At 40.4% G+C, this 27,794-nt stretch overlaps 1 protein-coding gene across 1 annotated transcript in view; it reads right to left on the bottom strand.

The window, feature by feature from the left end:
- GAP43 (growth associated protein 43) overlaps positions 1-27,794 on the bottom strand; it is a gene marked incomplete at its 3' end in the record, with an annotated part of 85,756 nt that overhangs the window by 39,061 nt on the left and 18,901 nt on the right. Inside the window, exon 2 of the mRNA XM_080919342.1 lies at positions 1,718-2,279. Coding sequence (XP_080775468.1) covers positions 1,718-2,279 — 562 coding nt within the window. The remainder of the gene's footprint in view (positions 1-1,717; positions 2,280-27,794) is intronic.

Raw genomic sequence — 27,794 nt, 5'->3', positions numbered from 1 at the left:
GTGATCTGGCCCAAATTTAGACCTGGGATAAATCTATAAAGCTTTAAAGTGGCAAACCAACCCAGGTAAACTGGCACAGAGTTAACTTCATCTCTAAAGACCTTTGGAGCTGAAAGTTGCAATGGAGTATCTTGTCAATTGAGAGTCACCTAGATTAGTAAAACACACCTCAGAGTGTGTGTCTGTGAGTGAGATTTCAGAGGTTGTTAGAAGTCTTTGTCCTCTTAATATTTTATTCCATTGATTAACTCAGAACAGACTTTAACTGGCATTAAGGAAGATGGGTTTAGTTGTGTATGCATTTGAAGAGCGTATCTTAAAATCTCCCCCTCTTTCTCTATCCCTCTTCCCCCATCCCTTTCCTCTCTTTCCCTCTGTCCCCATCTATCCATCCATCCATCTATATCCCTCACTTTCTCTCCAACCCACTCTCTCTCTTCTCCTCCATCTCTGTCTCTCTCTTCCCTCTTTCCTTTCCACCTTCATTTATCCATCTATCCATCCATCTATCCATTCATCCATCCACCCACCTATATCCATCCCCTCCCCCAATCTCTTTCTTCCTAGAAACCATTAGGTGAAACACGTTGCTCTGCATACACCCTTGTTGCCAGGATATTCTGCATTACCAAAGGCCCATGGCAACAGAAAAAGCCCATCAAAGACTAAAACATCTGAAACTGGGGACAAGATAATTCTTTCCTCCCCTAAATTGTTTTTCTAGTGTAATTGTCACAGTGATCAAGGCAACATAAAAGGTATTCTTACACACATCAGACTAGGGAAAGGCTTTGGAGATACTGATTTTCTCCACTCTAGATATGCTGGGGTGATAGACAGAGCCAGCTTCCAAGGATGAGAGTATTAGGTTTGTACTGCTCATAGGATGTTCTTTTCTAATTCTGTGCAGGCTCTTTGGGCCATCATCACAAAAACACTCCAACTTCCAAATTATAGCTCCAAACTGAAGAGAATCCAGTACCTTCTCATATTCACAGTCAACTCTCAATACTTATGCATATGAGAGAGTGGTGTCTTTGATAACAAAATGATAATTTATGGAGTTTTTTTCTTTTGTTTTTTGTTTTGGTTTGGTTTGGTTTTGGCAACATCAACAGACTTATTTTCCTAATTGAGTCTGACCCCAATTAGTGTGACAGCTCACATTTTCCAGTTACAATCATATACAAAGGTTCTCCACATATAAGCAGAAACCACTCGCCAATTGGTGGTGGGTAGAATGCCCAGAAACACACTGTGAGATAGGGAAAGGAGAGTTGAGATTATATTTTTGTTGCTGGCAATACACACATTAGATAATCAATAAAGAGTTGGCTATATTTATAGGAGGCCCTTCCTAGAGCCAAATAATCACATTAGCTAATTCCCATCCATGAAATAAATGTAGTCTCAGTAATTACTTATTAGACTAAGTCTATCAGCATACAGCACATTTTCTTTTAACTGGGATTATCAAGCTTGACTGTTTATATCAATCCAATTAAGATAATTGTCTGATCCTCCAGTACTAGCTGCCATGTAATTCTTTCTGAGTTTTCTCTCGGGCTTGTAGATTTGGGGGGATAAAACATAACTTTTGTGATTTGTAGTCCTCGCTGTCTAGACAGTTCCCTCTGGACAGTGCAGGTGGTCTGCCTATAGGCTTAATATCCCTGGTACATCCCACCCATGACCCCACCTACGCCATGGCACTCACCTTTCTCCTCCTCAGCTTGGCTGCTTTCTGCAGTCTCCGTTGGAGTTGCCTTGGTGGCAGCATCCTCTGCAGCAGGGGTGGTGGCAGCAGCATCAGTGACAGCAGCAGGCACGTCGGCTTGTTTAGGCTCCTCCTTGGCTGGGCCATCTTCGGCCTTGGAGGACGGCGAGTTATCAGTGGTAGCTTTAGCAGCACTTTCTGTCTCAGCTGAGCCGGCCTTTTCCTCTGAGGGGGCTGCATCCCCCTCGCCCTTCTTTTCCTCGGAAGGTGCATCTCCTGCCTTGCTGGGCTCCTCAGCCTTGGGGCTGGTGGCTGGGGCTGCATCGGTAGTAGCAGGGCCATCTCCCTCCTTCTTCTCCACTCCATCAGCAACGGGAGCATCATCCTTCTCCTTGGCCTCGGCCTCAGCAGTTGGAGCATCACCCTTCTTCTCGCCTTTGAGCTTTTTCCTTGTTATGTGTCCACGGAAGCTAGCCTGAATTTTGGTCGCAGCCTTATGAGCCTTATCTTCCGGTTTGACACCATCTTGTTCAATCTTTTGGTCCTCGTCATTCTTTTCAACCTTTGAGGAGAAAAGAGGAACACAAAGGAAGGCTCAGTGGGTGGGTAACTCTTGAGTGATCCATTCATTATGTGCTAAGCCCTTTATGGGGTGGGGGAAAATCGAATCAATCTTCAGACACTTCACCAGTTTTTCCTCTTCTTGTAGACACAGTCTTGATGTGTTACCCTCCCTGTCCTGGAAGATGACTTCCTTCCTTCTCAACCTCCCTGTGCAGAGATTACAGACTTAGTTCACTACCCAAATGCTACTTTCCTTCTGACTCCCAATCCCAGGCATTCAAGGGGTAGGCTGGAGAAGCCCTGAAATTCCAAAGCTCAAGAAAGGGAAGTAAGGAGATTAGGGGCACATTCAAGGCCAGCCTGAACTACATAGTGAGTTTCAGGCTAGCCTAGGCTATAGTATAAAACACACTATCCTACTTTAAACAATACAAACTAAACAAACAAAAACCACTGAAATTAGCTTTGTATGTATTTCCTTTCTTAAGTCAATGTTATTCTACAAACCAATCAAACAGATCTTGTTTTAGACGCATCATGATGATTCAAATCACATTTGCCTTAGGTGTTTATGAAAGAGCTTTCAAGGATGCTAGGCTCTGAGGATTTCTGAGGACTCTTAAGCTCAAGGACTTAAGAAATATTATGCAACAACTATGCATCTCTCTCCCCTAAGCTTCCAAGCATGATCAGAAATTTAATACACTCAAGGGAAGCAGGATGCTAGCTATTTCAGTAGTAAATGTCATCAGGGTTTTATGCAAAACATAAATGAATTCCGGGGCTTTGAAAAAGTCAGAATATGATAACCTACTGGTGGTCAGCAACTATTTAACTATCTCAATGTGTGGTCCACCAGGTCAGTTAGAACACCAGGACTTCAGAATTGGAAGATAGAAAGTAGTCATTATCACTGAGTTTTAAAAGACGAGAAAAAAATTGCTTCGGTTGTTTTTAAAAATTGCCCATATTTACCAAGTCACAATCATAGTCCAAAAGTCATTTAAACCTAAAATTAGTTTTTATTATCAAAAATAAAGCATCCTAGTCATGCAGGCATGAAATTAGAATATAAGCTATTTTACCCCTTGACAATAACAGTTACAGTCTTTCATGTGCTACATACAACCCTTTTCTATTTAGAATTTTCAATCAAAAGGTGGGAACAAAAAGTATAGTCATGGAAAGAAAGGAATAGGCAAGTAAAAAAAACTCTGTACCATGTCTCTGATCACGATACTATCCTAACTATTAATGGTCTCTATCTCTTCCTTTCTCCTTTCCTCACATACATTTTTCTTCTTGGACAGCTTTGTTCATTCCCATATTGAATTTCACATGCTTGCACACACACACCCTCCACTGCGCTCTGTCACCTGCCCCCGGCTTCTTTTGCCTAGATGCCTTCTCCTAACAAGCCACCTCTTCCTTCAGTGTGTGTCCCACTCATTTGCATGAACATATGTGGGACATTATTTCCTAGAGCCCAGGCAGCCTAGGAGAGGCTATACCACTGAAGAAAATGACACCCTCCTCTCCCAGGGACAGCCTACAGACCCACAGGAAGGAGAGTCTCATAGACCCTCTTCATTGGAGACAAAAGTCGCAGTGAGCTCATGAGTACAATGGCTATGTACAATGACTAGGTTTTGTGCATCTAACTTCTGCTAATATTTGTGAGTCCTGTTCTACGTGCTACGGATTATAGCAGTGAGTAGCACTTGCTCTCAAAAAAATCAGTACATATTTATTGTGTATTATGTCCCATGGTTGGTCCAAATCTGACCTCGGCTTTCGCTTTGCCGTTTGCTCCAGACTAGGAAGTAAGCCACATATTTGACACACAGTATGTTTTTCCACCTGTCATACCAGCCTAGCCTACTGACCCAGATCCAGCTAATCATGATGTAGTCCTATTTGATATTCTTTGAACAGATATGCAGACCTGTCATTGCTTAGGTCTGTCAGCATTCGAGTGGATACACAAAGATATATTTTAAAAGAACATACATTCGAGGTGAAAATCAAGATTGACAGTTTTCCCCGTAAGATTCAAGGTAACGCCTTTGTCTTTTCCCTTAGCTTATCAGGCACAGGATTCTAAACAGAAGGAAAGATAAGTGATGGTGACATTGGAGGGCTCCATCCTCCTCCTTCCTGCCTCCTCCCAGGGCCACTCTATAACTGCCTCTCTATTGGAGGCATCATCTCCTTCCTGTCATCCTGCTGCTCTTGATGGCTCCTACTGGGACACACACAGCACAATCTGGGGCAGCAGCGCATCTGTCCCTGCCAGAAGCCCACTGCTCAGAGATGAAATCATAACCCTGTAAAATGAACAGTTGTGAATGGAGCACAGAGCAGAGCCGAGAGACTGTTTACTGCACTCTACTGTGGGTTTTCTGAATGAGGCACTATCTTATGTGATAGGACGTCTGCACTTGGACACCAATGCCAAATGCTTCATCAATCCAAATACTACTCCCTCCCAGAATAAACAAAGCAGTTATTTCAGATTGGGCCAACATGCACGAGAGGCGTCCAGGTGACTCAAGAAAGCAAGAGTCCCATTAAGAACACAAATATTAAAAGATAAAAAAGAGGACTACATAAGTTAATTATAATGAAGGATGTGTGCAAAACCACTATGGAAGCTCACTGCTTTGTAACCTAATCAAAAATATGACACTTTTAAAAAATGATGTTTGGACTACTATGTGGCTGGAAAATGCTTTCCCTAGAAAACACTGGGTATTAAATAAAAACCTTAGTGCCAAGCAAGAGATACCTCACTATGAGCTATTAGTCAGAGAGGTCCCAGAGAACCCACCCCACCCATACCTAACCTCCCCCACATCACTGGGCATTTCCACTGTTTTTAGTTTGCCACCAGAGTTAAGGCCTCTGAATTCCAGAGGAACAAGAGATCAGTCTGGACAAAGAACATCTAGAAAAGCTCTACTTTTCCCATCCATTGGATGATTTAGTCAGTGGCTCAGTGTATATTTGGACTCAGTTCCTCTTACCTTGTATACCCATCCCCCAAGCCCAAGTTCATTGCATTGCAAACTCAGGATGCTTTGAATGCGTCGTTTTGTGGCTAATGCTCCTTGAAAAATCATGGCAACACTATCAGTATGTATAGAGTGTCTATGCTAAACACACACACTAGTAAGGAGATGGATACAATATAGTTCATGGGTGTCTAATTCTCAGAACTAAAAATAACATTCATTTTTCTGAAATACCTTAGTGAATTTACAGTTTTTACAATTTTCATGGAAACACCTAAACCTTCAAGCAAAGTATGACTTGCTCTCTACTTCTATATACAACAAATATTTCAACTTTCCTTTTTGTCTGAGGTAGGATTGATTTTTAAATACTTTAAAAACCATTATTGTGTGCACTTCTTTTTTTGTAACTGTGATTTTTTTTCATTCTGGAACAAGTCTGTTTATGCAGCGCTATTAAACAGTATATGTTATAACTCTGGAACTATGTAATTTATACTTTTGTTTTTTAAATAGGCACTTACAGTTAAGAGACTGTGGTAGGTCTCAGATGAGACTTTGGACTTTTAAAGGGTATTGAAATTGTTAAAGATTATGGATATTTCAAAGTTCAACTGAATGTACTTTTGCGCTATAAGATGGATACTTGACTATGGGTACAAGAATGAAAGGATATGAGTTAAAGGTGGTGTGTTTGGGAATCAATTGACAAGGGGTGGAGTTGTGATGGGTGTTAGTTGTCAACTTAACAGTACCTGGAGTCTTAAGAATGCCCCTGAGTGATTATTTATGCCTTTGAGCATTTCTGTACAGGATTGTTTATGAAGCTGCCAGAGACAGAATAGCTGTCCTACAAGTAAATAGACCATTTCCTGAAGGTCCTGGTCTGACTGCATAAAAAAGATGAAATGAGCTGAAGAAACGTCTTTATATCTCTCCCTCTTATTTGTGGTGATGCTGCTGCTTCAAGCTCTCGGTGCTCAGTTTCCCTACCACAGCAGATTGGACTTGTGCACTGTGGACGGACATAAGCTCCTTTTTAGTGAAATTTTCTGCTCCTTGTGATCATAAGTGTTAGTTCGTCGATATACTTTAGAAAAACTATGCAAGTATCAAACAAGTTTACACTAGTGCCTTTTCACAAGCTTTAGATGAAGTTAAGGATCCAGAAATAGACTGAAATTCATCTAAGTGAGAAAGAGGGATGGGTGTGACTCTTTCAGTTCTTTACGTAAAAGTCTTTGCATCTTTCTGGGAAGTTGTAGAAGAGAACAGTCACAGCTGATCTCCATAGGGTTTCTTCCACACCCTACTTGCTTGGTTTGAAGGTTTTTTTCCCCCCAAGATAAAATAAATCAAACATCAGAAGAAGCAATAAAATTTTTAAGTCTTTCCCAACAACTGTTATAACCTGATTCAATTTCAACGAAAGTAAAAGTCCTTTATTAGTTATAGGGCAACTGAGACACTTTCCTGACTGAGCAATTCCCTAACAGAATGTGTGAGCAAAGAGAGATCCTGAAATTCTTGGCAGTGTGGTAGTGCGAGAAATTATGTTCTTCCTTCAAGAAGAATGCAGCATATTGCCATTTCTGTGGAATCAATACTAAGCCACGCCTCTCTAAACTGGAGCTGGATAAGACCTAGGTATAAGAAAGACAAGGCATATGTTTTTGCTAGTCATTTCCCAGGGAACACGCTACACAAAAACAAACTAAACTCTTACAGGAACCATTTGGGTGTGGCAGACATGGGGACAAGTTGCCTGATTGAATCAAGGATCAAAGTCACTGAAAGATACAGTTAGGCTCTGCTCTTTTAGAGAACACTATTCATTTGGTGATCACTGAGATGGAAGAAAGAGGAACTTCCTATCAGGCCTTCTAAAAGTCTGACATCACAGACCAACCATAGAGGGGTCATAAAATTTCTGTTGCTATGGTGGTTTGAAAGAAAATTGTCCCCATAGGCTCACACATCTGACTAGGTGTTGCCCCAGTTGTTGGCACTGTTTGGGGAAGCTTAGGTTTGGAGCCTTGGTGGAGGCAGTACTTCACTTCTAGGGTATAACTTCATCCTATTTCTAGTTCACTCTGCTGTATGCTTGCTGGGGAAGGTGTGGTCTCTCGGCTTCTGGTTCCTGCTGCCATGCTTCCCCACCATGATAGATCCCTATACTTCCAGAACCATAAATTAAAAGAAACTCTTCTGTAAGTTAACTTGGTCATGGTATTTTGTCACAGGGAAAAAAAGAGTAACTCATATAAAGTGACAACTGGGATGTAAGGGAGAAGAGTAGTCATCCAATATATGTGGAGGAAAAATGGGTAGTAGCCCAGACATGCTCAGGATGACCACCAGGGGTAAAACCTTCCCACAGGAGTTAAAATGGTATCACTATATCTTGTTCCTTGGGAAACAACCGCAGATAGTTGTTAAGCGACTCATAGCACCTTGTGTTACTGAACACAGGGTGTCGAAACTTGCAACCCTCGGGCAGCTGGATAGGTATCCTGGAGATGTTCATCCAGCCACTCTCCAGCAGACCTTTTCCTCAACTCCCCATCCTGTGTAATAAGAGGACAATTCAGTCTTCACCGTGGTCATGCAAGGAGCACATGATGTTGCCTCATTCATATTCCAAATATTTAGAAAGCCAAAGACAGCTATGTGACCCAGATTCTAAATGACATAATCCATTCTTTGTCCCACCTGGTTCAGTGATTTTTAAAATAAAATATAAAAAGTTAATATTCCCTGGTTATTTTAGAGAATGGACCATGAGTAACAACTACAAGTCTAAAATTCTGCTCTCCCATAGGCCTCCCAGCTCACTACCTTGGGCAGGTCAGTCTCAGGTGAGATGGAGGACTAATAAGAGTCCCTTTTTATGTCATGATGATTGAATGAGCTCATGTATGGAAGCCATTTAATACAGCCCCTGACATATTGTATATGCTCAACATATATATATATATATATATATATATATATATATATATATATGTGTGTGTGTGTGTGTGTGTGTGTGTGTGTGTGTGTGTGTGTGTGTATGTGTGTGTGTGTATGTATATATCTATATATATATATGTTTATGTATATGTATATGTCTGTGTGTGTATGTGTATGTATATGTTTATGTATATGTATATGTTTGTGTGTGTATGTGTATGTATATGTTTATGTATATGTATATGTCTGTGTGTGTGTGTGTGTGTGTAAAACATCCATAATTCCTTTCATTATAATCACTCTTGCATAGCAGACATGATGGTATATGCCTGTAACCTCTGCACTTCTGAGGCAAGGAAACCAGGAGTTCTAGACCAGCCTTAGCTTTATAGCGAATTGAAGGTCAGGCTAGACTACATGACACTCTGCCTCACAAAGCAAAGAAACAAATGAAAATAAATCACTGACATCTTTATTACTATTTCCCCTCAGAGCAATGTTTACCTCATCAAGAGACTAAGATACAACCTGTCAGTAAGATAAATATCAAAGATGGTTTGGCTATTAGATCTTATTTATCAGCAGGCTTGCTGGTCTTCCCATCCAGAGGTGGGGGTCAGGGGACACTCCTCAACTTCCCTATACTGCAGAGCTATGTATCTTCAAAGTATCAGCAGTAAGCTGTGTAAAAATTATGCAAGAGGCAGTTCATTTATTCTCTAACCTCAGGAAGAGAGTTGTGCTTACCCTGTCAAAGGTAAGTAATAGGTCCACTCATTTCCTACCCAACGCACACTAACTGCTTCCCTCTCCTTCCCTGCAAACTTCACTCATTCCCTCAATCTCTGTATGTCCCACGGAGATGATGAAATTTAGTCATTTTCCAAATATATGACCTTCATCTGTTACCACACAAAAATATTCCCATTTTTAAACATGGGCAACTGATCTGCTTGTAGCCCTTGTACATCTGAAGAGCTAATGGCTGAGCCGGTTCTGAGAGCTGCTCTGTGCATTTATGGGTGGTAATAACTAGAGATGATAAAGTTAGAAATGCAAATGCTACGCATGTTGTGGGGGATTAGTTTGTGAATGTTTTTCCCTGAGAGAAAGATTCATTTTAATTTCAGATTTTTTACTTCATTCGACACACCCCTGTGGGAAAATTAATAATACCTGAATGCCATGTATCTAATCTAGAAAGGGTACATGTTATCTATCACCAGAGTGCATGTTATCATAAAATCTATTTGTTGAAGGATGAAAACGAAACTGGAAATACCATTTCGAAAAGGAAAAGACGATGATTTGGAATGGTATGTGACTCATTATGGAGTGTTTTAAAGTTAATAATGTTATTTCCCAAAGAATCCCAGGGAGATAGAGTAAGTAAATGTACTGTTACCAAGAAGATCTACAGTGAGGATGGATCTTATACATACATGCAATCGCTTATATTTTATACACCTAGCAGAGTCATGTAGTTATTTAACAATAGACAGAAAGTATCATCAACTATGTAGCAATTATAATATCAGCTGCAAGTTTGGAAATGTAGAGTAGCTATAAAAGACATGGAACAGGACAATTCAAACAAAGTAAATTTGTCATTTTACAGACACCAGAAAATGGATGAACTATCTGAAAAATATTTTGTTTTTCATTCCTTCACAGTTCAGTGGATAAGAAGTCTCAAAGCTATGTGCCCTTAAAAACAGTATGTGTCCCCATCCAAAACTAGTACTGGGGGTAATAATCATATATATGTGTAATGCTAACAACAAATAAAAAATACATACTTTTATGTCTTAAATATTCTTCTAAACATTTTATTATATTTGTTATTTACTCACATATATATTCATATATATATATATATATATATATATTCCTAAATACATTTACTATATATATTTTATATAATAGCTAAGGTAACTCTAGCACCAGAGCTGTAATAAAAAATATGATTTTGTAACAGAAAATGAAGGTACTATGATATAGGGTATAAATAACATGTCACAATCACACAGCAAGCAATTAGAAGAGCTAGGATTTGAAACAAAATATTGGAGGACACCTGGGCATGGAATATCTACAGAAAGCAAAGAATTTGAGAAACCAACTTGAGAACAAGGCACCTCTCATCTCTGCAGATTTCCCCCCAATCCTCCTAGGCAGAGTCAAACACAGAGGTGTGGGGGGGGAGGGGGGGAGACAGTTCAGAATAGAGCTTTGGCATAGCTGGTGTCTGGCAATACCGGGCAGCTTCTAAAAGACTCATCAGAGCCGTCACTCCAGCTTTACATCCCTTTCAAAATTCTTGCTTTGATAGAAAGAGAATAGAAGTAGGGTCCTTCAAAACCAGGGCTGTGGCAACATGAACTCATCACCCCACTAGTGATGAGGCTCATTTTCCTCCTGCAGATTTTGATGGGGGAAGATGCTTGAGATGTAGAAAGCAGCCCTGAGACTAGGTCTTCTATCAATTTTTAAAGCAGAAAAGAACAGAGGAAGCAATTCTGAGAGAAAGAGAGATGGGGGAGGGGAGTTAAGATGAGAAATCATGGCTATTTAATTAAATGAGGAAAGTAAACAGATAGGAGAAAAAGCAGTGAAGGCTGGGTTCTGTGATTTATTCCTGAGTCTGAGGATTCAATTCCAGTCCAAGTTTCTGAATTCAATAGTGCTTTTCCCTTGCACGAACTATTCCTTTTGTCCTCACTACAGTTGTGAGGGACATACAGAACGCAGATAGGGAAACACAAATGGAACCAGCTAGGATTTCATCCCCATAGCATACTATGTCATCTAGCTTCTTGAAGGAATGCTTTACCTGTTTTAGTGGATGTTCATTGTGGTGAAAAACCATTATAGCCCAGCCCACTTTGTGGTCCTACAAGAAGAAAATATTTCATGCTTCAGAGCCACCTACGTAGAAAGAGGTGATTACCTCCCATCTGTTTTTAGAATTCTTAAGTAAAATTTACAACTTCTGAATTAATTCTTGTGGCTTTCTCAAAGATTTTGTAACTTACTCTTTAAGCAAAACAGTTAAGCTAAACCAGGGAGGTATTGTCTGGTTCTGGGATATTTATGTCAAGAAAAGTTATTTGTCAGAGCCAGACATGGTTGCCCATGCCTTTAATCCCAGCACTTGGAAAGCAAAAGCAGGCAGATTTCTGTGAGTTCAGAGCCAGCCTGGTCTATATAGATAGAGTTCCAGGGCAGCCAGGGTTACACAGGAAACCCCATCTTGAAAGAAAGGGGTTCCAGAGATGGAGCAAGTGAGCTGGTGGAAAGCCAGGATCTTTCCTAACATCTTGGTTCCATGAGATAGGATGCTACCACTCTTTCTCAAATTCTGATTTATTCATCACAAGCTAGTTTCTTCTGTTTGTGTGTCTCAGGATAAGGACAGAGAGGGGTGATTGAAGAGCCCCATGGGTCTTCTGTAACTCTGCCTGTGATTAAGTATTCACAATTTCCCCAAACCGAACACAGACAGGGCAACTAGTGAACCAAAGTTGCTCTGAACTTCTGACAGAAAGTCTCAACAGAGTGACAGTGACCTGGAGTAGAGGTAGCCCCAAAACATAGCGCACACATTTTGAATCATTGTGTGGAATCAGAAAACTAATGGGGTAGCTAGAGGTTGAAGCTCAAGGGAAATCTGGATGAGAATTCTCTGTTGTTGGTTTTCCACTGATCACATTCCTGAAGCTCTGTCTGAGCACACCGCTTCCATCTTTTAAGAGTTAAAACTACACTGGGTGTTATCACTTTAATATTCCATATAAAGTTCAACCTAAGAATCTCCCTTTCTTGGTCTGTCTTCCACTCATCATATTACATTAAACTTGAATAAAATAGAACAGTGTCTTTATCATAGTAAGCTTCTCTCCCTCCCCTCAATTTTTTTTAAAAGTATGTGCATTGCTTACCAAGCTAAGAAGATATACACTGCTCTGGAATTTAGGCTCAACCTAGTCTTCTAAGAGAGCAAAACTTCAGTCAAAGAAACCCTCACATGCTTCATAGGCCCCAGTCTAGCGAAGGTCTGTGTGCTCACTGACAATGCTTCATGGATAGAACCCTTCTTGGGATCTCTAACTTGCATGTCCACCAAAGGTCTTCACATCCCTTCTGAGCCATCCCAACCCCCAGCTCCTTGCCTAGAGAACTTTCTTGCTTTCCTACAGTTTATATGACCAGGAGTTATCATATTTATTCTGCAAAAGTTACATATTTAAAAAAAATTCTTTTAATTTTCCAAACCATATGGTCCCTACCTCAACAACTCAAGTCTATCACAATAGTATGTTATAGCCTAAAAATGGACACTGCCTAACAATGAGCATGCTTTTATTCTAGTAAAATTATTTATGAATTGGGAATAAGTACATTCTAGATAATACCAAGGAACCAAATGTATTTTGATCCATTTAGGTTTTTTTCAACCACTTAACAATGTAAAAGCTATTGTGAGGTTACACACCAGTTCGCCAACTTCCGGAATAGGCTATTAAATTTATTTTAAATTCCCATAGTCTCTCTAGCTGCATTTGTTTTGTGTTAAAGCTATTCATGTATTTTCCTCTCCAATACTCTACTATAAATTCTTGAATGGAAGAAAAACTGCCATAATAATGATGTGGACAATAAAAGTGAGTATTCATTGATCACTTTGTCAGACACTGAGCCAAGGTTTTGCATGGAAATTCTGATATGTAGGAAGTAGACATTACTATAATTATAATATATGAGTTAAGTAATGTTATTTTACAAATGAGAAAATTAATGCTTAGGGAGATTCCATATTTAATGAGAAGAAGAGCTAGAGGGGCCTTGGCTGCCTGATTCTGGGGTTCAGGCCTTCTGACTATTTACAGTCAGATGATGCTTTGAGATTTATATCCTGAGAGTACGTTATAATACGGAACAGGGCTATGGCAAAGGCCCTTTGGAGGTAAGCAAGCTTCAGAGAACTGAGAAATGGCCAACACTGAAGTCTGCCTGCCTTAGGAGAGCCTTTGCCCAGTTATTTCTTACATCATGTACAATGGCCCCTAGACACATAGTTAATGACACAATGTAAGGCGAGGAAGTACAGAGACGAGTGACTGGTGGGGAAACGCAGAAACACTGGCAGAGAGAGCCCCAGCGGAAGGGTCAGGCCTGTGGGCTAGCAGCACAGTAGGTGCCCACCCAGGAGGGAAAAACTGTGCAACAGCTGGAGGACCCGCGCGCCGTACAAAAACACTTGCCTTTCACCATCATATTTTGCTTATGTGCGAAAGGCTTGTGGAACCAAGTTAAATGGTGCTAAGTCACTAGATAAAAGATCACACCCTTTAGCTCAAGACACCTGCCTCTAGAGATGACTTCTAACAATCTCCAGCCTGGCTGAGGACAGGCAGTGAAAGGCATCCATATTAGCAAAGCGAGCTATGACCTGGTAACAGGACCGGAGAAGGTTCCTTAAATCTCCCAAGGCTGCTACATCTGTGCGAAAGAAAAGCAAAGAGGAAAGGCAGGCAGACTACAGGACCACAAAGACCAGCAGCCCCTGCACTCCTGGGAATATCTGGCACTGGCTGCTCTCAGTGCAGACTAACCTGGCCCAGGCTTACTGCATCAGGATCGACATCTTAACAAACAGGGCACATTGATGTGAACGGCACGGCCATGTCATCTACACTACCTGTTTTGAGAAATCCACAGTTCATTTAGAGTAGCACTCTACATGGGAAGATGTTTTCAAGGATTGTCTGTTTATTGGATTCAGAGAAATGAGTAATATAGGAAGGGGGGAGAGGAAGGGAAGAGGAGGAGGAGGAGGAAGAGGAGGAGGAGGAGAAGGAGGAAGAGGAGAAGGAGGTGGTAAAAGAGAGGAGAAGGAGGAGGAGGAGGAGGAGGAGGAAAAGGAGGAGGAGGAGGAAGAGGAAGAGGAGAGTTGTAAAAGACCAGGATCATAAAACAGGTATCCAAGGCTGTCTACTTGACCCTCCCAACCTGCCTGAGACCTGAGAAAGTCTTTATACTCCGATGAATTCAGTCTGCCTACCTGATGAGTCAAACATCTCAAGCATCAAAGCTCTAACAGCCAATGATTATGTACATTTTCTTTCTGATTTTCTATTTCCCTAGAAAATGAAGTATCTGAGCTTCTTGATCTAATTCTAGAATCTAGTATGGATGGGGTCTCCTCCCTGGACTTTGGCCTCTACTGTCACCGACTTTATCGCAATTGCATATACTTAGTTGTTTATATGCATTACCATAAGCAGAAAATATGCCACTTCCAGTAGATCACCAATCTGGAAGGGGAAAAACACCTCCTGGCAGCTATGGTCTGGTGCTTGGCTCCCTGCAGTGGAGGGTACCTTTACTAGAGGGCCTGTGAAGTGGCAAATGAATCATTTCATTGTCAAATAGCCACTATCATCCTGCAGATGCCAGCTGATAACTTGCTGATACCAGCTCTTCCCAAAGGCAGGCACTACACCATTCATTAGTCAGCAGATAATCAGTTTTCCCAAAGCCTCTGCCATACGGGAGGGAAGAATTCTAAAGGAATGCCCCAGTTACCACGCAAAAAGTCACACTGTGAGTATATGTGAAGTATATGATCACAAGCTAGGTGGAGGAAGAAAGTCAGATTGCTAAAAATAAAGGAGATATGCCAACATATATATAATGTTATATATAATGCTGATACCAGAGGTCAGCAAAAAGGGAAAAAATTCTAGCTCCAATCAGCATCCTGCTTGCCAATACAGTGTCGTCTTTCTGAACAGTAGTTTCTGTGGGATCCTAGTTTCTTTCACAGTTGCCACCTCCTATTCGGGGACCCATGGAAGTTGCCAGGCTTTTCACTACTTTTCTATTTCTGAGTGTGATGTTATGTACAGTCTATGACACAGCCACATCCCATTACTAGTGTCCAAAATTCATTCATGTTATTGGGTGAATGAATAATGCCGGTGTTTACAGGCTAAGAGGGAACCTCACAATACCTAAATTTCGCTATGTCTACGTTAAATTTGATTCTATTCACCTACTTCTTTTACTATTTTCCCAAATTTGGAAGAAAAAAGACTGTGTACAGTAACTCAAGAAACCTAAAAAAACTTAAAAATATACTAATAATTAGGAAGGGTCATTGTTTTCAAATGGAGTTCATGGTTTTGCCTTAGCTGGCTTTCTCTCTTGTGACATCCTCCAGGTTCTTACTTAGCTTGCAAAGGTCTGAACCTGCTGATGTAAAGAAGCCATCCAGCCCTCTGCTATAATCTCCCCTTATCCTGCAGAAGGAAAAGGTGAACATAGCCCAAGGGATGCTAATGTGCCCTTTGCAGCCTCCAAGTCAGGAAAAAAAATGGAGACAGGCTTCCAGTTGACCCAGCTAGCTTCTCCCATTCTTTCTCACCTGCTGTGTAACCTTGACACCACTTAGGTGTCTATATGCATAAGCAGGAGGAGCAAGCCGGCTGATTTAAGAAGACTAAGAAAGGAGTCCAGCTCATTGTCCCTCACTGTTCTTCTGAGAGGTCTAGGGCATAGGACCCAGCTTTTGTTCTTCAAGCCAAGTCCAAGGAAGAAACAGTTACCTCCCAAACAAGAATTTCCCGGGACTCTGAGAGAGCAATAAGCCCTGATGCTTGCGGAATTGGAGGAGGGGCTCCTCTAGTTGCAGACGTGACACTAAGGCTGTGGGGGTAGAGAAGTCTGTGCCTCGCCCTGCATCCGTAGGCTCTGTGGAGACCCAAGCCACGCCCCGCAAGCTGAGAGGTGGGGGCTCTTAAAGCCACTGAGAGAGGAGTACGGAGAAACAAAGCAATGAGATCACCCGGAAGGAGCCTGATCCATTGTGGGCGACAGAAAATGAAGTGCAAAGTAGGGATGACCAAAGGAAACAGATGTCAAAATGTAGGGAGCAGGACAGAGAAACCAGAGCACGGAGAGGAAGCCAAAAATCAGCGTGTCCAAGAGAGAGCGGAAACTGCAGAGAGACCAGTCAAAACCAGCTTGCTTGCTTGCTTAAGGAAAAGGCAGGCTAATTTCAGCCCCTCCCTCAGCTCCCCAAAGCCTACTGTCATGTGAGTTCCTTACTTTATACATATTTTGAATGCCAGGAGTAAAAGGATGAGCGTCAGGGTGTCCCTGAAACCAAACCATCAGACAGAGTGTTTAGTTGATTACTCGTCTGAGTGTCCAGAGCTTTTCTCTACCTCCAGAGAAAGGTTCATTGTTAGGAGAATGAATTACAGAATAGAAAAAAGATCAAAACATAAGAAACACTTAAACTGTGCCAGGAGAGAGGAATTTGGTGACAACTGACTGGGAGCAGTCACCTAACCCAGATAACACTCTAAGGCACGACGTTTAAGGCAAGTTCAGGAAGAAAAGCCTGAAGGCTGATGTATGGTGGGAGAGAAAGAGAAAGGTTCGATGACAGGATATCCAAGCATGCTCTTGTGGTATACTACCCAGAGTGCTGGAGAAAGGCAAGAGAAGGGACTTTCAGTTCGCCCTGGGGTTGACTCTTAGGCAGGCAAAAATGACCTAAGCTGGAACTTCACCACACAGGAAGGCCACTAATTCAAACAGATGACTAGCATTTTGGATCATCCTCGTATCCATCAGCAGCCCCATGTTTTTCATATTTTAGTATCAGTTCCTTGTATGGTCTGTGGGCCTTAGGAAGTACTCTATAAAGACTTATGGAAGCAAAGAATGAACCCGCTAAATGATTTGGGTTCTTCTCTCTTCCAGGGAACTCCCAGAAGACCCTGGCTGTTCTGGATCAGATTAGTCACTCAGTAGTAGTGCGGGTAGCTGAAAAATCCTTTACCCAATGTTCCTTTCTTCTGCCTGAATCAACCATATGACAACTGTATCTTTAGGCCTCTGCAACTCTCCTCTGTGCGCTTACATTTCAATATGTCGCCTTCTCATGTGCCTACTCACTTCATTCTTCACTTTATCCATTCTCCTCACCCAACAGTTCCTTCTACCATTTAACTGGGCAGCAAGAAGCTTTCTTTGAAACTCAGTGTAGCTGCCCTCTCCCAAGGTATTGCTCTTGAGAATCTCATTCTGACTCCAAGGTCAAGTAAACAATTGTTTTGTAATTTTTCTTCTCACTGCTGTTGAACTGGCTGGCATAGCACAGCTCAGAGAGGAGAGACGTGTATATGTGGTTTTATGCACACATCCCTCCTCCAGTGAAGTCAGGTATGAATGAAGAATTCTGTCTTCCAACAGGACATGGCTTTTGTACTCTTGGATTCTCTGTAGTTGTGGTCCCCTGTACAAACACATGAAGACCCTGTCATGATTAGGGGAAGTGCTTACATGGGGCACAGGGGGCACACCTCTAACTGATGGTTTATATGAAATCAATGGTTGATGAGAGAGAGGGAGATAGGGGGGAGGAAGGAGGGAGGGAGAGATTTTCTTTGGTGATATAATTTTTGGTATGGTACCCATAATCCTGTAAACAACTAATGAAACTAATTGGTATACTTGGTGCACACATGCAGGCACACACACACACACACACACACACACACACACACACACACACGGACAAAGGAAGGGACACAGGAAAGGAGAAAGAGGTAGGTGAGGATGAGCAAAATACATTATGTACATGTATGAAAATGTCATAATAATGGAAACCATTATTGTGTACAATTCATCTATGCTAATACCAACTCAGTAAGAATAATTTTAAAATGACCTCATCTCCGTAAGCCAGCAATGTTATTTTCATGTTTTTCCATAAGTGATACACAGCTTTCCAGCTCCCTTTTGGATCAGCTTGAAGTTTTTACAAATAGATGAAGAAATTCCCACACAGTCTTGTGTTACTACAGTGTGTAAGGTGTTTCAGTTTCAAGAGTAACAGTTGTCTTTCCTATCAAGCTTTTCACCAAAGAGGCTGTTCCACTAAGATACCATTGCTTCCTGGAAAATGGAAGTTTACATTGTCACAAAGTGTAAGCTTAAATAAACTAAATGCTTTCCTCCACCACCAGATTCCAGATTAACAAAAATGTTCCTCCATTTATATCACGGGTTTGTAACTTTCAGTGTCAACTAATATAGTTATAAAAAAGACTCATTCATTCTGCCCCTAAGGCTGCCGAGGAGAGGACTCTGCTCAGAAGTACCCAGATGCATTTTTTTTTTGATTGACTGAAGTCAGTGACCCATAGATTACACTGAGGGCTGGCTGCAGCCTAAACCACACTGAGTTTGAAAACAGTTCCCTTGAATACATAGAAAATGGCTGTATTGACCAAGTAAGAATATTCTACTTCACTCCAATGTTTCCAATGAAAACCAGAAACAATTGTTTCCTTACTTTAAATTCCAATTACAAAAAAAAGCACAAGGCCATGTTATCTCATAGCTAGGGAAACAAGCTTGAAGAGTTAGTCAGTGATAGAGCTGAAGCTAGTTAGCCCTCTTTACCACGCATGCTCTCTCAGACCCTCTGAGTTCCCTTGGTCACACTGAATGAGAAAAGGTAAATTTGGGACCAACTAGATAACTGAATTAGATCATTAGTGTCAAAGGCATGCTTTCGCCTAAGGCATTAGGCAAGTCTCAATTTATTGTCCTTCCATTCTGGGCCTGAAAGATACCGATTAGCAGACAAGCTGGTTTCTCTGCTACATTTTAATCACAGAGACTTGGTTTGGTGCTTCTGTGTAGTGACTATGGGCTCATAATAGCTGAGGAATATGGCCTGAAAAGGGAAGATTATGCTTTCCTGCCCCAGGAGAAAAGCTCCTGTTGCATAATTTCTTTGAATATAATATCCAATATAAATGCAAATTGACTTTCACTGTTTTATCAAATCTACTAAGTTATAGGCTACCTATTAGTCTTCTACAAAGTTTCAGTAAGTAGAGAGGGCAGATAACCCTCATTCAGGGTGCGTTTCACCCTGGGGGCAAGAGCTAGATCCTAGTGCAGCATACCAGACACACTGACTGGCATCGTTTAAGAGCAAAATGGAATTTATGCAGAGTGAAGGAGGTGAGGATGATGGTGACGTAATCTATGGTAACAGACATTTTTTACTAAATTGTTTTGTTACAATGAGCTGAATGACGTTCTTTAAGCATTCAGGATAATCTTGATTACTTCATACTCATTGTCAACATGCATCTTGGGGGAAAGCAAATTGCTACAAAGACAATAAATTCAATAGCAGGAAAACTGTCATCTGACTTATTACCTCCAAGGTGTTAGAGGTATATGAAACCAGCTATCAGACTCCGGTTTTCAGGATTCCTGCCAGACCTTTTAGTGGTATATTAAAAACATAATCTTGCATTCACAGGCCAAAAGCTTCATTATTCTGATACAATCAGACCTCATAGAAACCTTGCTTACATCTAAAGTGAACTTGCTCAAAGGTCCACGGGGCTTGAGAGGCTCCTCATCTTGCTCTCTACCCAGTGTACAGTGTCCTTGTCTGAAAAAACTCTAGAAACAAAGATGATTGCCATCTCTTTTAAATTTTAAGGTTTGTCCACCATTGCCAGAGAAATTTTAAATCTAATGAATAAAACAATGTATCAAATCAGTAGAATGGTTTTCTAGGTCTCCCCAGAGAAGTTGCTTCAGACGTTGCTGCTGAACATCTCACTGAATTCTCATATTTTCCAACTGTAGGCACATCCCAGCACCGAGAACTCCAAGCAGTGTGTCGCAGCTGTGCTGTGCTGTGTCCATTTCTGGAAAGTGGACTTGGCATTATTTTCCCCCAAGAAACTACCAATTTACACATCTGCTTTTTTGCAGCAGCAGATATAATTACCGAGATGCTGTTTGTAGTCACATGACCTTGCGAAGGGGGCACTGCTTAAACATCTGTAAACACAGATAAACATCATATTGTGCTTCTTTCTCAAGCCATTTGAACAATTTCTGCTGGAGGGAAAAAATATCTTTGTCAGTGTTCAGTTTCTGAAACCCTTCCTGGGTAAGATTGGTTTTGCCCCCAGGAAAGCAGATTTTGTTGAAGCACTCTTTTGACTCAGAAACATAGTGTTCAAGTAAAATAGAGTTTTTAAAAGCCAAACTGTAAGAGAAGAATGCCACAGTAGTGTTAGGCTTGCTCATCATTTCCTGGGATCTTCCAGGAAAAAGGCAGGCTCTTTACTAAAGATAGTTTATATTGCTTAAGTGTCTTTCTCCAAAGAAGAACTTTTCAGTTAAACTCACATTTGCTGGTCCATTTCCTGCAGCTGATTATATGGACTTTTTGTTGTTCTTGCTTGTTTTTTCTGTGTTTTGTGTGTGTGTGTGTGTGTGTGTGTGAGAGAGAGAGAGAGAGAGAGAGAGAGAGAGAGAGAGAGAGAGAGAAAGAGAGAGAGAGAGAGAGAGAGAGAGAGAGAGAGAGAGAGAGAGAGTTAAGACCATATTGAAAATGAACACACTAGTCAATACTTGAATTATTCAGTACTTTACTGTAAGTACCAATGAGTTCTGCTTTATACACATAGGGGCCAGTTGATACGTTAGAATGAATACAATGAATGAGAGGAATGTGTAAGATTATATACCATGACAAACACCTGCAACCCATGAGAATCCATTAGTCTGCGTTTTCCAGCCTTACATGAAAAAGGACATACCAGTTCAACCCTGCCTAAGGGCCTATAGTGGATTTGGTATAAGGGCAATAAACATGGAGAGAAAATAGCCACTATTTCTTCTCTAATGGTGCTTCCCATATTTTAGAAAAAAATTGTCACTCATTTTTAAAAGTTCAAAGACCATTTAAAAGTCAGTAGTGGGTCTGCTTTTCTGGGAAAAGGCATTAAACACGAATGAGACCAAAATGTTAATTTTGCCCAGGTAGCAATATTTACATTTGGATGAAATTACCCAGACCCTAGGGTCAATACAGAGCAGGAACTTCAAAGATATGGCCCAGAGGCCAGAGGCAAGATTGGAAAACCCAACTTACAACCAAGAGTAGGAAGAAGGCCAGGGATCTCTGAGTAGGAGGTTTGAGTTAGTCAGTCTAGTCCTCCCCAACCCTTTAGTGCTGAGAACCTGAAAACACAGGTCAGGTAAAGACAAGCATTGGAGTGCCAGAGGTTACATTTAATGAACCACTGATATAAAATACAACATGAAAATGGAAACCAGTCCTCAATTTTTCTAGCCTTCTTTGAGGCCGAAAAGCTGTGCCGCGTTTTGTTTAAAAAGCTGAATGTAAGGAAAGTGGGTGCTCCTTGGTGTTCAGTGTTCCTCTAGATGAGGTATAAAAATCTAGTGACAGACTGAAAATATGGCTCATCTGTCAAGACCCTTCAGTTTACCTCATGACTTGTTTGGCTGGGGACTATCTCCTTGAGAGATGTTGAAGAGCCAAACGTGAGATAAAACTATATAAAGTTACACAGGGACTTCTATCACCAGAAAGTTAGGAAATTGCCCCTATCAACTTAGTAGTATTTGATCTCAAGATGGTGGTCCACACCAATATTCAATCTACCAATTTATCATGGCAGGTCAATGTTATCAAAACTTACCAAAGGGCGAGAGATAATTGCAAACTATTAGTAACTTAGTTAAAATATCTTATTTTTAAAGAATCATTTCTTGAATAGTAGATAGGAGTTGGGAAGAGAAATATACAGAGATGGATAAAAATAGACATGGTTTAGGTGTGGTGCAAATAAATTGGAAGCGACTGACACAAAGCAGCAGCCCTCAGAATGAAGCACCAGGGACAGTTGCTGTAAATGTGTGATTAAGAGCTTTCATAGAAATATCACTGAAGCTGAAAGAAATGAACGAAGGCGATTCAAAGGAAAAGATGAGCTTTGGGAAAAGATGATGGACTCCAGGAGGCTACAGAAAGAATGGGACTTCAGATGTTTACCTGATGTAAGTTCTAAATAGGCAGAGAGGCAACTCAATAGAATAACACTGCATCATGGACTTGATGTGTATGCTTGATCAGTATTGAGGTTCTTGTTTTGGTTAAGGATGAACATTAATGCTCTCTCAGATGTGATGGACCTAACTTAGAGCACATCCCAGTGCATCCTCGGAGGAGTTCTGGTCTTTTCCTTGACCATATACCCAGTGACGAAACCATTGTGAGGGATGTGAAGACAAAAGTAACGCCAGGCTGAGGGCCACGTATCCTCCTGTTATGTTCCCAGATGGGTTAAAGCTTTCAAATGGCTCCACCTCCCACCAAAATCTAATTCTGGATTTTTGCTTCATAAGTCTTGTGAAAAACATATGAAAGAAGTTTGTCCTACAAAGGTCACATCAAAGGGCTTTTCCAGAGGATGTTACCTCAAGTCACAAATGAAATACACGGGGATGTGTTGCTTCACTCACTCATACTCAGTAAGTTCTGAAGGTTTTGTCTTTCCATCTGACTGTGAACACACATGTAAGACTTCATCACTGCAAAACTAGTGAGGCTCAGAACTGTGATGGGATCTCAGAACACACACCAAGTCAGAACTTTCCTCGGTCCTCTCTGTATCTTTTTCTGTTTCAAGTTTATTTCTTCACAAGGAACTCACTAGAAATCTAAATCATTTAAACTATCCCTTTCATGCTACACTGACTTACTTCCTCAGTCTTTTAGGGTTCCCTCTCCTCTCCCCTCTTCTCTAATGTACATCAGTTCCCAGCTTGAAAAATAGAATGGATTTCTTGTATGGACTCTGTATGACATACCTTATCATCTAAACCGTGATTATGCATGACACACACACACACACACACACACACACACACACACACACACTCACGCACGCACGCACACACACACACACACACACACACACACACACAAAGAGGCAGAGAGTCAGAAAGACAGAGACAAACAGCCAGAGGCAGACAGGCAAAGAAATAGAAAAAAAGAGACAAAGAAAGAGAATTTCCAAGAATACTATAAACAAAACATTTGGAGTGCTTTATGCAATATTAAGGTCAACTTGGACCTGTCAGTGACAAGGATATGTAGTCTCCTGGATGTTAGCCTAAGATAACTCAGATACATTTCAGCTTGGATGAAGTCACTGTTGTCCCAACTATATAAGTCTCCTATTTCCAACACAAGTCATGAGCATCTACTTCTTCTTGCTGTCTCCCAAGGCCATCTTTCTATTACTAAGTCTCCAGTAAATTATACTCTGCACAATTCTGGATCCATTTGGCTCTTTCTGAAGTCTGTTGGCAAAGGGAACTGGTTTTTATGCACTCACAGTGAGTTTGGAGCAAAATTCTTGCTATAGTCTTATTCATCTGCATCCATCCATCTGTGCTTGGAATGTGTCTCCTCCAGATTCATGTTGAAATTGAACCCTTTATAGAGTATTAATGGATGGAAGCCATTAGAAGATAATCAAGTCTTGAGGCTCCAGCCTTCCCGAATGGAATTAGTATCCTTGTATAAAAAAATGAATGAATTTATTTCTCTTTGTCCTTTGCCATGTGAGAACACAACAGCCAGCATGCTAACAGAAAAGCATAAGTCCCTCACTAGACTCATGATTCACCAGTGTCTTGATTTTAAAATTCCCAGATGCCCAAACAGTGAGAAATAAATATCTACTGTACATCAGTCACTCAGTTTGTGATATGCTGAAAGGATTGCAGCCGGCGAGTGTCCAGTTTCCCAACATGGGTCGCATTTCTCCTGCACGTGTCCTTCCCCTCACCACTTACTGCACTGATCACTCAGGGGCTATCACTGTCCCCTTCCTCTAGAGCCAGCAGCCCATTCTCCACCCTCAGCCTCCTTGATCACCTTGGTTCAAGGTTCAAGTGCTGATCCTTATCCTGTGAAGCTTTCTCCTCAGTGACAGCTCTGATTCCACATGTTTGTTCAATTGACACCTCTTTTTGTTTATTTCAATAAATATTTCTTCCATTGATTGGGGCAGTAAATATGTCTTTCTCACAGACTGTTGGTAGGTCTCTGTCAACTGGAGTTATGACATCTCTCAGTGACCCTTGGAGTTATTTGCATCATGGAACCCTGCCTCTAGATCATATCCTCCAAGTAAATACTTCTTTTGGAGCTTTCATTTATTCTTAGCATTCTGGAAAAGTTAGGCTTGCTTTTTGTTGTCCTTGTTGTTTGTTTTAAATATTCTTTATCAAATCAGCTTTTGTTTCAAGTTTATTGCTTTTACCAAAAAATATTTTCATTCTATAAATCTAAAGTAGAAATTATGGTAATTTCCTATCTCCCACAGAGAAAATTAGGAGAATTGTCTTGATTTAAATGTTCAATGTTAAAGAGGTACTCTCACATGCTTCTCTGCTTCCTGAGCATCTTTCTGGTCTTCTTCTCTTTAGAGCTTCTGGGATCCCTTGCTAAGGGCTGAGTTCTCACTGGGTTCTCACAACGTTGCTTTTCTTAAAATGTAAACTTGTGGAGTTTTGGGTTAGACCCTACCATTGTAAAGTGGGAATGAAAAACTGAGTGATAATGAGGGGTCTTCCAACATTTGCCAGCTCCAGGTTAGTCATTCAAAATCAAACCTGTAGTGAGTTCCAGTTGTCTAGTGGTCTCTTACCAGTGCTACATCCTCTGACGTCATGGGAGCCATGCTTAAAACACACTTCACGGTACTTTGTATCACACTACACTTTGACTAAAGCACCTCATCTAAAATTACTAGAGTTGGTTGTATATTATGAATTTCAAGGTTTTTAATATATATTTCTCCAATTTGCTTAACATATATAATGTAAATATTGTATTTAAATAAATACATAATATAGATATATAATATATAATATAAATATGTTATATATGTTTCATATATAACATACGCACGCATATACACACACACGCACACAGTTCTCTGCTCTTACAGAATACATAGATTTAATTACAGAAAACCAAGTTATAGAAGTTTACTACTTTCCTATACTCCTTATCATAAAAGTATTGAATTTGTGTATTTGGGGGTTATATTATTTTAGAATACTTGATTTCAGGCACTCCTGTTTGATTTGCTGACCTGAGTGAGTCAGTGAGTTTGGGCTTGGGACTGAGACAGAATTTCAAAGATTCCTGAAATGAGCTGTACCAACCTTCTACCATGTTGTATGGCTGTGAACTGGCATTTCAAGCACTGGGAATTCGGAAATTGATCATCACCGAAAATCATCAAAATATTGATCGTCATTGAAAAGCATTGAGCACTCTTTGTATTCTACTGTATTGAATAATCAGCCAAGATGCAACTATTCATATAAAAGTAAATGAGCATAAATCGTTATCTTACTAATAGAAAAAATGCTTTTGTTTTTAATAAGTGATTAGTAATATGCATAAGAATTGTCTTAAATATATTTACAGTTCATTTTCACTAAATGCTTTATTTGTATATTCATTTTACAAACCTATGTACTGGGTCATATACAGATTTCCTAGAGGAAAAGGATCATGAATGGAAAATAATGTCAAGAAGTCCTGCTTTAATCAACAACCTTGTTTTGCTATTTTCTCGATTGTTTGTACACATGTACTAAATATCAGCCCTCCTCCTCTCTGAGTCTATGTTGCCATAACAAAAACAACGGAAACCAGATTCCTTATAAACAACAGAATTTGTTTCTGAGTTCTGGACTCCGGGGTGTCCAGGGTCACAAAGCTGGCAGATGTAGTTGGAGATTTGCTTTCTGGCTCATAAGCAGTACTTGATCATCACACTGGGAATTAGAATTTCAACAGGTGAGGCTTCAGGTGCGGCATGATCATTCATTGGACAGCATCCTCCACCCATGCACAGTAATGAAGAGTTTAACCTACTGCCCCATCAAAATGCACTTCAAGGCATCTAATAGACTCGGATCCATAGCAGTGGTCTAGACAACACAAGTTGGTTGTTAATGTGTAAAACAGGGTAAGAACGCTTAAATTGTATCACCATATGGTGCCAACCTGCAAATGAGTCTCAACTGAGAAGCCTTTCATATTAAAGATTAATCCTAGCTCTGTTTTGTCTATAAGAGATGGCTGCCTGCTAACTTGAATCCTGCAAATATTTCTGAAGGTTATGTTTAATATAAAATGCTAGACGGTTTCCTTTTCCTTTGGCTACTTGCAATGACTACCCCACTCCTCCCTACACAACAGACACATTTTGAAGCTAAAGTGGTATAATCTTGAGGACCTTAGATTCCAACCTCTGAGCAAATGGTGCACCTTATTCACACAAAGAAGAACATGGAGGACGAGGAGAAGGAAGGAGGAGGGAGGAGGAGGGATGGAGAGCAATACTAAGTAGTTGTATAAGTACAACAAACCTGGAAGTGACAGCTTGGGAAGTTTCCACTGTGCACACACAATTGACACAAACAGAGCTGCCTTCAGGAAAAATCTTTATAGGTCACCAACAGTGGACAGATTGGTGACCGAGGCCAGACAATCTGTTTATCCAAGGCTGACTTAGCCTTGGCACCAAGTCTCTGCTTCCTGGCAATGATGGAGAAACAGGAGACTCTTAGGTCATGATTTAAGAATAATCCTATAAGAGGGCACAGTCCAATGAGCGTGTGTGGTGGTGGATTTAAAAGTCTGAAAATTAGTCTATCATTTTTTAATCAATCCTTACTAAATCAAACTTCTGATTAATGAAAATTAACCATATTGTACACCTAAGATATGAATTTCTCAAGTCTCTAAATTCCAGAATTTTCAATTTTGCATGCATTACAGTTTCTATTTTGTGAGACTTTGTAATGCCTCTAGTCTTTCTAAGGTCATTGCTGAGAAGCTTTAAGAAATATCTTACTTGAGATATTTATAAGCATTGTCCACATTAAAATTTTATTTTAATACTCCAGCTTTACTTTAAAGATAGGATATTTCTATACAAATAAAACTAAGGAAAGGCTTAATTTCTGTTGAGGCTTCTTTTAATACCCAGCAGAGGCAAGTGTTCTGAGATACATGTAGAGGCGTTGGGATGTTATTTGTGGAATATATACCACATATATATTAATTATTGATATATTAATATGTTAATTAGATCAATATGTTATAAACATATGATTTTTTTAGTGCCATTTCTACAATAGCTCAGAGAATGTCCAGGGAGAGTGAAATTTGGGAAATAAACACAAGAGTTTGTAATCCCAGCATTGGAGAGGTAGAGGCAGGAGAATTTGTGTGTTTAATGTTTACCTGGGTTACACAGGTAGCCTGCCCTGCAGAGCAAACCCTGTCTCAAAAAGCAAAACCACAGCCACTACTTTTACAACAACGGCAGCAGCAACAACAACAGTTAACTGTTTAATTGTACTGTAGGACACTGTTATGATCTCTTTTTCTAACTGAATAGAATGGCTTCAGTCAAGAACCTTTATACTAGGTACTTAATAAATGTTTCCTAATGAATAAATAAATGATTCACATATAACATAGCTTTTAAATTCTTTTCAAACTTAGAGATCGATGGAACTATTAATGCATTGAGATATATGGGGGTTAATTATACACATACTTTAAAGGTATTTCTCTCTCT

The sequence above is a fragment of the Micromys minutus genome, assembly GCF_963924665.1.
Source record: "Micromys minutus genome assembly, chromosome: 7".
Classification (NCBI taxonomy): domain Eukaryota; kingdom Metazoa; phylum Chordata; class Mammalia; order Rodentia; family Muridae; genus Micromys; species Micromys minutus.
This window is presented reverse-complemented; position numbering and strand designations above follow the sequence as displayed.